The sequence below is a fragment of the Ophidiomyces ophidiicola genome (assembly GCF_022830035.1).
Source record: "Ophidiomyces ophidiicola strain CBS 122913 chromosome Unknown scaffold_63, whole genome shotgun sequence".
In the NCBI taxonomy this organism is placed as follows: domain Eukaryota; kingdom Fungi; phylum Ascomycota; class Eurotiomycetes; order Onygenales; family Onygenaceae; genus Ophidiomyces; species Ophidiomyces ophidiicola.
Window position 1 is genome coordinate 27,406 of NW_026054703.1, and position 10,300 is coordinate 37,705.

General features: G+C 46.3%; 3 protein-coding genes across 3 annotated transcripts; 1 reads left to right on the plus strand and 2 right to left on the minus strand.

The window, feature by feature from the left end:
• Window positions 1-880: 880 nt before the first annotated feature.
• On the plus strand, window positions 881-2,306 carry LOZ57_006862 (uncharacterized protein; the record flags this gene model as incomplete). The annotated part of the gene is made up of 5 exons (XM_049255877.1): window positions 881-1,056; window positions 1,111-1,457; window positions 1,509-1,822; window positions 1,885-2,056; window positions 2,113-2,306. The coding sequence occupies 5 exons, from the start codon at window positions 881-883 to the stop codon at window positions 2,304-2,306; spliced, it is 1,203 nt and encodes a 400-aa protein (XP_049105148.1).
• A 1,380-nt stretch (window positions 2,307-3,686) lies between these two features.
• Window positions 3,687-4,529, minus strand: LOZ57_006863 (uncharacterized protein; the record flags this gene model as incomplete). The annotated part of the gene is made up of 1 exon (XM_049255878.1): window positions 3,687-4,529. One exon carries the CDS (start codon window positions 4,527-4,529, stop codon window positions 3,687-3,689), a length of 843 nt encoding a protein of 280 aa, XP_049105149.1.
• A 2,781-nt stretch (window positions 4,530-7,310) lies between these two features.
• On the minus strand, window positions 7,311-9,869 carry REX4 (3'-5' exonuclease; the record flags this gene model as incomplete). Its single annotated transcript, XM_049255879.1, has 3 exons — window positions 7,311-7,684; window positions 8,888-9,459; window positions 9,523-9,869. The coding sequence occupies 3 exons, from the start codon at window positions 9,867-9,869 to the stop codon at window positions 7,311-7,313; spliced, it is 1,293 nt and encodes a 430-aa protein (XP_049105150.1).
• Window positions 9,870-10,300: the final 431 nt, after the last annotated feature.

The window sequence follows — 10,300 nt, forward strand, 5'->3', positions numbered from 1 at the left end:
CATAGATGTCATGTGGCCATTCTGGTATGCCGTACTTAGCTGGTGGGCCTATCAGCCATAGTGGAATCGCGGATCTCTGCACTACCATTGGGTTACCAATTTTCCAAGCTGTTACGTAGCCATTACCACCACCTTGTAGTTTCAACATTGGCTACAGTAACTACTATGTATTTTGACTACTACATAGTAAGAGCTCACTACATTGAATCTACTATATGATAATAACAACATTTTTAAATCTAATAAGGAAATGATCAGCAGGTGAAAAATTTTCATTCATCTTTTTCAAATCTCTAAGTCACTCACTAACTCTCTTCTACAGTAGAAGTCTACGCGATTTTCTATTATCCTACTAGCTAGTCTACAATTCCTACTAGCTAGGCTAGCACGATTTCTACTATCCTACTTACTAGGAGACTACACAATTTCTACTATTCTCCTAGATTTTACTGTTTTCATAGTTTTTGTGGACTTAGAAATTTTCTGGAAGGTTCTTTGTATGTAGGTGTAATTGAACTTGTTGTACTTCAATACAAAACATTACTTAACCAAGTTAACTCCAATTAACTCTTTGCAAGTCAATGTTGAAAATACTGACTTAAGTTGAGACAACAGTCAGTCTAGGTCACAGCTGTACTTGTAGATGAACATTCTGAAAAACATAGGAAAAATCCTAGCTAATATCTGCCAGTCTGATGATTAAAGATAATGAAATTGGTACGGTTGTGAAGAGGAGGTGGTGAACCTATGGTTTTCTGGTTCCTCCTTCAGGGACACCATTTTCCACCTTTCAACAGAAAGAGACATTGTATAGTCCTTGATGTTCATCTCACGCCCGTTTTACCGGGCTGTCAGACGTGCTCCTAGTTTTGTGCCTAGAATGAGCTCTCACTCCCAGGCTATTCCTATTGTGGAAGAGACCCAGAATCCCGATTACGATCCGAAAAAATTTTATCCTGCCCGCATCGGAGAGACTTTACACAGCAAATACTGCCTAATCTCGAAGCTTGGGTTTGGAAGTGGCTCAACCGTCTGGCTAGCCAAAGACGTCTCGCGGTTAGCTCTTCAAGACCTATATTTTAACACCATTCACAAATTAACGGCTTAAAGATGGCGTTGGCAGAGCAATAAATATGTGGCGATCAAAATTACAAACTCGAAGCCCGAAGATCGAACCGCCGCTCGAAATGAAATACAAATTCACAGGCAGATATCACAAGTGCATTCCAGCCATGAGGGCCAGAACTTCGTGCGGCAGCTTGAGGAATCATTTGAGATCAAAGGCCCATTTGGCAGTCATGATTGTCTAGTGTTTGAGCCTCTGAGAGAGTCTATCTGGATGTTAGGCAGACGATTTGGGCCAATTGGATTGCCACCACCCTTAGCTAAGGCATTTCTCAGAGTCATTTTGACCAGCCTAGATTACTTGCACACTGAATGTCATGTAATCCATACAGGTATTCCATCTGTAAAACAAAAATGTTGTTCCCATAACTGACAGTAACTAGATCTAAAAGCTGACAACTTTATTTTGGCATTTGAGGACTCTGCTGTTCTTGAGGACTATGTACAAGAACAAGACAGAAATCCAGCATCCTTTACAGAAATTGATGGTCGTCCCATATATGAGTCGCGTCCTGATTTTGGGCCTCTTAGGAAGGGTGTTGGAAGGCTCAAGACAATTGATTTTGGTACTGCTGTCTCTGGCGGTGTATTGAAGCCACACAATCATGATATCCAGCCTCTACAGTTTTCTGCTCCTGAAGTCATTCTTCGAGCCACATGGACATATAGCACAGATATCTGGAATCTGGGCACAATGGTAAGCCTGCTGTCTCCCAAGCTGTATCATTTAAAAAACAAAGCATTAAGTTATTCGTGCAGCTCTGGGAGATATTCACCGAAGCACCGCCATTCAGCGGATGTGGCCCTGGAAGCACCACATATTCAGTGGAAGCACATCTAGCCCAAATGATCCGTCTGCTTGGACCTCCGCCACCGGAGTTGTTATCCAGAGGCGACCCGGCAATAGTTTCGCGCCTATTTTCAAAAGAAGGTTTGTACAACACCATACTAGATAATGTGAAGGCTCTGTTAACATAATTCTGCTAGGCGAATTTAAGTATCCTCATTTGATTCCCCCTGATGGATACGGCCTCTCGAGCATTACGCCCTTTCTCGAAGGTGAAGATAAGCGACTTTTTTTGGAGTTCGCGAAACGGATGCTTAAATGGCTTCCAGAGCAGCGCGCTACCGCAGCAGAACTGATTGAGGACCCCTGGTTAACCTTTAACCTGAAGATTTGACAAATTCCCCCTATTCAACTCTGTAATTCTGTACTGTTTGGGAGTTTTAACTTGAGACTAAAAATCGAAAGAATACTGTCAATTAATAAAATGAATAAAAAGCTGCGGAAAGGCGTAGCAGGGAAACCGCTTCCGACAGGCTAATTGGTCCTCTTCACTTCTAACCAGTCCTCCAACAATTTCTACAACATGTGACCCTGGCAGCGAAAATGCTGGCAGTGGAAGGAGGCCAACAATCGCAAGTACCTTTGCCATATTGTATAATGAAAGGTTGTAGGTTGCAGAGTAACTATGTAACAAGCGTCTGAGAATATCGACCTCACGAGCCGATCACAGAAGATTATTTTCTAGAGATAGGTTCTTGCAACACTGCCTAGCCTCGGAACAAGTCCGAACCTATCGACCAGTTTTACTTGACGGGCCGCACGAATCTTCTCGGGTCTAGGTACGGAGTAAACCATTTAGTAATAAGCGATTGCCGGCAGGTTGACGTGCTCAATGCATATCGGAAACTTTTTGACCGAGAGAACGTGGCACCTCCATAGAGAACGTTCTATTTTGGGTCGAATGAATGGGGAGGGAGGGTGTGTTCATTGCTAATGATAGAATAATAGTATCACACTGAAAACATCGTTAGTTGTTGAGGGCAAAGGTAGTGTTCATACCTTGTGCCTTAAGCTTGGTGCTGCTACTTGGTTATCACCGACCCGCGTTACGAAGTTATAACTTGCCAAGCCCTGATAACCCGGTTATCACGGCGTCTCCCTAACAAACCCATTCAGTATAACTCGGTTATCAGCCAGCTTGGCGGCATGAGTTAGAGTTCGTGTTATATGGGGCCCCCGTACGGTGATTGGCAGGCTGGAGAATTACTATGCCAAAACAGTACACACGCAGGCAGGCTGGTAGCTTAGTAATTACACAGCGCGCAGGCTGGTTATTAAGCTCCAGCGGGTGTAATGCCAAGACCTTTCAATTGCACTGGTCTATATTGGGCCTAGTATTGATAACTTGACCTGCTAAAGTTAGACCACACCTTGGCATAACTTTCATAGTAATGACTACCTAGCCTAACTATTCAAGACGCGAGTTCACTCACCCCTGAGTACAGAGAGCGGAATAGAGCAGCTGGTCTGCAGTCGTCTTTTTCTTTACTCCCAAGAACATAGCTATTCTTCTTTTCGCCTAACTTCAAACATAGCCTGAACCAAAGGCCCACTCTTCAACTTATCTTGCACAGATATACAAGGAGCGTAGATGTACTACAAGTTCAATACAAATTGCTTCATATAGAATGGTAATTAGATAACCGTCTATCTGCCAGGGCAGTTAACACTATTCATCATACATTTACTAACATAATAAAAGTACCACCCTTGGCTACTTTTTCAGAGGGATCTGCACAGCAACAGTAGTGGAAACGAGCTTGTTTCGTCCATCCACAACTGGGAATGACACCTGACAATCAGCCACGCGAGGCTCCCTTCCTCCAGGGCAAAATGCTTGAATGCCACCTGTGCAATAGCTATCAACACCGCGGGCACACGCATCGCGTTGTCCAAGACAATAGCGCTTTGCTTCCCGCCTGCATTTGCCTTTCAAATGAGCAGTGAAAGTCAATGTTCGCAAAGTGCATTCGTGAGCTGGAGGGCATGTCATGGTGTATGAGACAGATTTTGTGTCTGTCGTTGTTTTGGTTTTGGTATTCGAATACCCAGCGGACACCTCCAACGAGGCACCCATCCCTGACCCTCCTATCTTTCCACCGATATTCCAGCCTTTTGTCACTCCCGCAGCAACCGCACGGGTTTTTGAGAATGATAGGGTGCTTGGGGTCTTTGCAGTGTTGCGATAAGGAGTAGTGGAGTCCGTCGACTGATAAGTCATTCTACTTGATGTCACCTCAATAAGTTCGTTATTGACCCAGTGATGTGGGTTGAATAAGCACTGGAACATCATCCCTATGCAGAGAAGGCTTGAAGGTCGTCCAGCATGCGAGTGAAAATGTGGGCGCTTCCCCGTGAGTTTGACTTTCTGTTCGATAAGCCGCTTGACAGTCTCAAACACAGTGTCCATTTTCGGTTTGTACCCGTCTCTTCGTTTCTCCAAGTCGTTTACTTCACCGAATAGGCCGCGTTCCTGTAGCTGGTTCAGATCGATTCCATCCACTGCCACAACAAAAATCTTTGCCGAGGGGTCCAGATGGTCGTCCCTGTACTCCATCATAAAGATCGGGCCTCATTGCGGGATCGGTTGCTGAGCCATCTGTTTCATTTTGTGATCTCAACGCCAAGTCAGCACTGTGCGGGGGAATCGTGTTGCCATAGATCTGCGCAATGCAAGCGCAAAAAAGGAAGAAGTAGGAAATGCCGGCCATGGTGAATACCGGGAGATTGATATATATGCAAAGGTATCCAAATTTGAAAAAGCCGACACGATGGTCGTGTAAGTTAGCACTACAATCCTAGGAAAAGGGTCTTCCTTTTATATTCGTTCGTCCCTCCGGGTCATCTTTGCCCTACGAGGGGTAGGCATCTTCTCCAAGTGCTAAAAATACCACCCCGTCTTCAGTACCCACACAGAAAGGATTCAATGCCGTCAATTGCACGTTTTGCAGTATAAAAACATGTTTTTTTCCACAGTTATTTTATGCTGAAAGTCGGGGCCACTTTCAAGACCAAGAGCACCTATATTAGCTCCTCTCGGCCTTGCGTGGGCATATTCTTCGTTGTGGGCGCAGATTCGCCCGCCATTGAAACTGTGTGCTCGACTCTGTACTGGAATCGATAGGGAATATATATTGTCGTTACCGCCTAGGATGTCCCTCAGCACCCAGAGACCTGAAGCGGCATGCATGGAATTTTGATTTTCATAGAGCCTCCGGTATACTAGAGTACTGATGTCGAGATCAGTAACCCCCAACCTGTAGCTGACGTCGAAGCAAACGTCAGCATTCATCAACTTGACCCATGCCGAGTGGCATAGAGGGATCCCGAGTAGGGTCAGCGGGGGAATCGGCGGCGCTTAAGCGGTTTGCCGCTCGTTGTCATCCCCAAACTTTAGGTTATAGAGAGGATGGGAAATCAGATTTAGGCAATCAATGGTAATGGAGGATGCAGCCAAGGTACGGTCATCCTATTGGTAATAATTTAGGCACTATGTCTTGAATTCCGAGCCGTGCTTGCGTTCCCCATACACGTGCGGTCTCTGCTATTGTCAGAGGTTGCCCCATGCTGTTATGGAGCAGCATACGAGAGTGGTGTGTAAACTTTGAACCCATTCTTGAACAGCGCTGCTCTGGACGTAACTAGTAGGCACGCCTCATCGTCCCAACGATCCTAGCTAGTTAGAGAATAGGAGTCCACCACTCAGGCTTCCAGGATAGAGTTTTGCTCTGTGGTTCATAGGTTATGTTGAGATAATGTTTCTTTCCTAGCTCATGAACAGCGAAATTGAAATCTTTGGTGGTATTATCCTCAATAGTGGCTCAATGGACTCTGTTCCACAGGAGTCTTTAGCCTTGCTTGCAGAGAATTGCCTCATTCAATTAACTTCTGGAGTCAATGGCAAGGCCACCCGACACAAGTATTCACTTATGGGTCCGGCTTCCATGGGCCGCTGAGCGACAAAATATGAGGGGAATCACTGGCTACAGTGTTTCTGGCCAGCCAAGCGGACTTAAGAGATGCGGTGGGTGCATGCCGCTGTGAGACTGCGAGTGTGGAGGGAGTGTGGAGGTGACACATGCTTATACAGACTGTTGCTGAGAAGCTTCTCTTGTGCGCTTCAGGCTCGGGGCTGCCTTGCACCAATACTCCTCTAAGCTCTCTTCATCTCTAGAAAGCAGCCTTGTGGGAACAAGTTAAGGACTCGGGGTCTGTAAATTTCCCCAACTCGGTTTCTGGGTCTCTGTTGGTGTGGCGTTCGTTGTAACATTCAACCTGGGAGTGGCCGGCGGGTATGGAGTTGCTAGTATGTAGCTAGTTGAATGGCCCCCGTTGAATGGTCTTTTCCCGCCCCGGGAATTCCTTAGAAGGGCCGCAACCCATCCATGCTGTCGATTTGATGGCCACAAGAGGTCAGCTAAACCAGAGGTGCGATTGAACAGACCCAAGCCCCAGCCGTTGCCCCACCAGCAGGGAATGAGTTGATGTGGAGTGCTATGCCAATTTATTATTGAACTGGAATCGTACATCTTGTCTGGGGGCTGAGCACCGAACTACTGCAGCCTCGGCCGATGCGAAGTGGTGTCGGTGCCGACCGAAGTTGCGGCCGCGCGCGGGTTGGCCGCCCCATCAGCACATAACTAACTATACCCGACGTTGCACTCCCGGGGAGGTTGGGGGCCAGACAGCTTTGCCGCCGATATATATGTAACCGAACATGGACTCTACCTAAGCTGTGCCCAGATCCAATGTAGTATGGCTGCCGGTGCACCTGGCCTGCGCTTATAGGCTGTCAGGGCTGCTTGGAGCGGCCGAGCAAATTCCATTCCATCAAAGGCCTTGACCTTGCTGGCCAGTGAGCTACTGGTGCTTATCGTGTCAACCAAAGGATGTATTATTGATGGTTAGTAGGGAACTGCCGCCTTACAGACCCCACGCCAAATGAGCCTTTGATATGTACGGGGCTGGGTAGTGGAGGCCAGGAAGGGCCAGGTGCCGCGATCTGGCCCATAACACTCAACACATGCAGATGGCTCTTATGTACGGAGTATGCAGGTAATGATGCTATTCCAGGCGCACAGACACTCATTGGCGAAAGCTCGTCGGTCCCTTTCACATGCGCCTTGCCCTTGGGCGTTTGATATGAGCGGTTTGATGCAAACCTGTCTCTCACTACACGAGATAGGATGCACCAATATCTAAACTTCTTAGAGATAAGCCTACTACTTCTTTTAATATTTGGTGTATTCCCTTTTGTCTTGTAAAATAAAACCAACCCCACAAGGTCTTGGAGCGTGTAGCTAGTTAGATTACATAGTTATCATCCGACGACGCCGAATTAAGCTTCACCCTGGAGGCAGTACGGCATCTCGGCCCATTCTATATCAGCATCTTTATCAATACCTGCAACGGCGTCATAAATTTGATCTGCGTAGTCTTTCAAGGCATCAAAACAGTCTTCACCATGGGACAGAAAGGTAATAACCAGGCCCTCTGGGGATGTCTCTATAGGCTTGACGATAACACCGCCGTATACGCAGACTTTCGTCTTTTCGCTTCCGAGAAACATCTCGCCGTCCCAGTCAGAGTCCTCTTTCACTAAGGCTTTCTCGATTTCAGCGCCTTTCTTAGTCGTGATGGTAGCGCGGAGGGGCGCTAGCTTTCTACCCAAGCGTTTTTCCCAACCATAATTCAATTCCCACTGCTTCATGACTAACGAATGACATCTGTTAGAAGCTGAATCTGGACCTTTATGTATGGAAATATAGATGACTTACTTGAAAATGGAAGGTACTCTTCTTTCACTCAAGATTGGAATTTTGTTGTCCTGATTCTCAAGAACAAGACCAAAGACGTCTGACGGTGTTAGAGGATAGTGTACTTTGTATTTAGTTAAGAGGATAGTGGTTCGACTATGTATGTACTTGTATTTATTCGATTAGCAACTGCCAGATAGCACGCGATGATCGTATAGCTATGGTCCAGAGTCACCAAAGTGATGAAATACTGGCACGATCAGCGGGGTTAAACCGCTGAGGCAAACCGGCGGATCGAGCCATGGCATAGTTAACTAGCCAACTAGCTACGCGTCATGGGCTTGCCGAGCTTTAGTTAGTAGTTAGTTGTGACCCACAAAAACATAAGAGTGGGGGTGTTGACTATGAAGATCATAGACTTCCTGCCTGCAAGGTGGTGCTCTCTGCCTTTTTATTTTTTGGTGGTTAATTACTGTGGCGGTTCACTGATATCGAGTCTATCAATAATCAAACCAGGAGAGGGATCATACATACGGAGTACAGAGTACAATTGGCGGGGAAAGGGCACTGGAAGGCTTGGTATTCCTTGTGGGGTGTTCCATACCGCTGTCGACACAACATACAAAGGTGCATCCATGTTGTTAGTTATAGCCAATTTGGTTGTTTCGTTTTCTGCTTATTTTGTGACATATTCAACCCGAAAGCCCTGTGGTCGATTGTAACTAGTTACACGATAAATGCTATAAGGCGACGGTCAACAGGGATGTAGCATTTCTGAGTCAAATATTTAAAAACAGAGGTCTTCTACCACCGAACGAATACAACTGTCTATTTCTATTGAAACCTGGCGAAGAGATAAAAACATAGTTGGACATCTGCAGCGGATCCGGGAGAACAACCAAGGTCTAGCTAGCGTCATTGGCGGGATATAAATAATCCTCCGTGGTGTTGGGATCCAATGCCCTTATTTTTCGAATTGAGACATTGGTTAGAAAGGGCCATCGAAATTGTGCGAGAGAGAAGCACTGTTTAAATATGTATGGGACATCCAACATCATATGAAAGTCCCATAAAATTTGTTTCAGGTATCCCGGGTGTTTCGATTGATAGCGGTCATGAAGTTAGCATCACCGTTTCCTTCTTTTCTTTTTCGATTTACTCTTTTTTGTTGCACTGTCTCCTTTCTGGTCAGTAGCCTGCACTCGGGTAGGCCATCTTTTCGAATGCTCTCTCTCAAATGATTCCTTGTCCCTCTGGAACAACAACATTGTAGCTCTAGCATCTTCGACACTTGAATGGGCTGCACCTTGTATCTGCAGACCCAGTAGTTCGGCCGCCAATACCTTCAGCCGTGGCTTAACGCCTCCCGCGATTTTTCGGTATGGGGGATGTACACTTGTATCGCGAATGTCACGCTTTGGATGGCTCAGTAGCAGTGCATTCAAATCATTCTGTATCGCATGACCTATCAAAATCCGACCATCGAGCAACCCAGCAACATCCTTCTGAACTTCTTCAAGAGTTCTTGCGGATACTAGCTTGGCTGGAGTGATCCCGCTCACTTTCGTACGCCAATCGGTCACCATTTCTTTCGGTTTGACAAATGAATCATAAACTTGATCTCCTTTAAAATTGACAATACTCACGCGTGCGAGTGCAGAGTCACGATCGGGGTTAGGGCCGACGCCTACCATTTCGCAGTCAATAGCAATATATTTCCCTACTTCTGTGCTGATAACAGTCAGTAACACAGGCCAGCAGATTGGGCAAGAAGGAAAGAAAACAGTGACCTACGAGGATGACAAGCCTTCATTAACTCGCTCTCGCCCAATGGCAAGTTCTCCTTCTTGAATATCCTCATTTCCGTCTTTTGCTTGCTCCTGCACAGAGAGCTTGCTCACTCCATCGACTGTCTCTGTGGCAGTATCCATCATGTTTCTCTTCTTGAGGACTGCCCGGCGTTTTTCTATCGTGGTATTTGTATGTACACGAGGAATAGAGGAAGACGACCGCTTCCTCCGTTTTACATTATCCTGCTGGACGAAATTGTCCGTGCGGCGCTTGGAAATGGTTGAGGGATTGTCGTTTTTCAAAGTTGCCTGTAATTTCTTCCAATTACTGGATAGATCCTTGAGGTCCATTTTCACTCATGTCCTGGCAAATTCCATGGCGCTGTGTGGTTTCTGCATGAATTTCAAATAACTTCAGCATGGATATTCATTTCCTAGCTAGTGAACAAACTAGTTAACTATAACTAGTGGTTATACGGGGGTAAATTAGTGTGTGTTATAACCTGCGTTACTATGTAAGTTATGCCAAGGTGCCGTCTAACTTTAGCGGGGCAAGTTATCATACTAGGCCCAATATAGTTTAGTGCATTTGAAAAGTCTTGGCATTACGCGCCCTGGAGCTTAGTAACCAGCCTGCGCGCTGTGTAGGCTCCTGGTCTTGGCATTACGCGCCCTGGAGCTTAGTAACCAGCCTGCGCGCTGTGTAGGCTCCTGGTCTTGGCATTACGCGCCCTGGAGCTTAGTAACCAGCCTGCGCGCTGTGTAGGCTCCTGGTCTTGGCA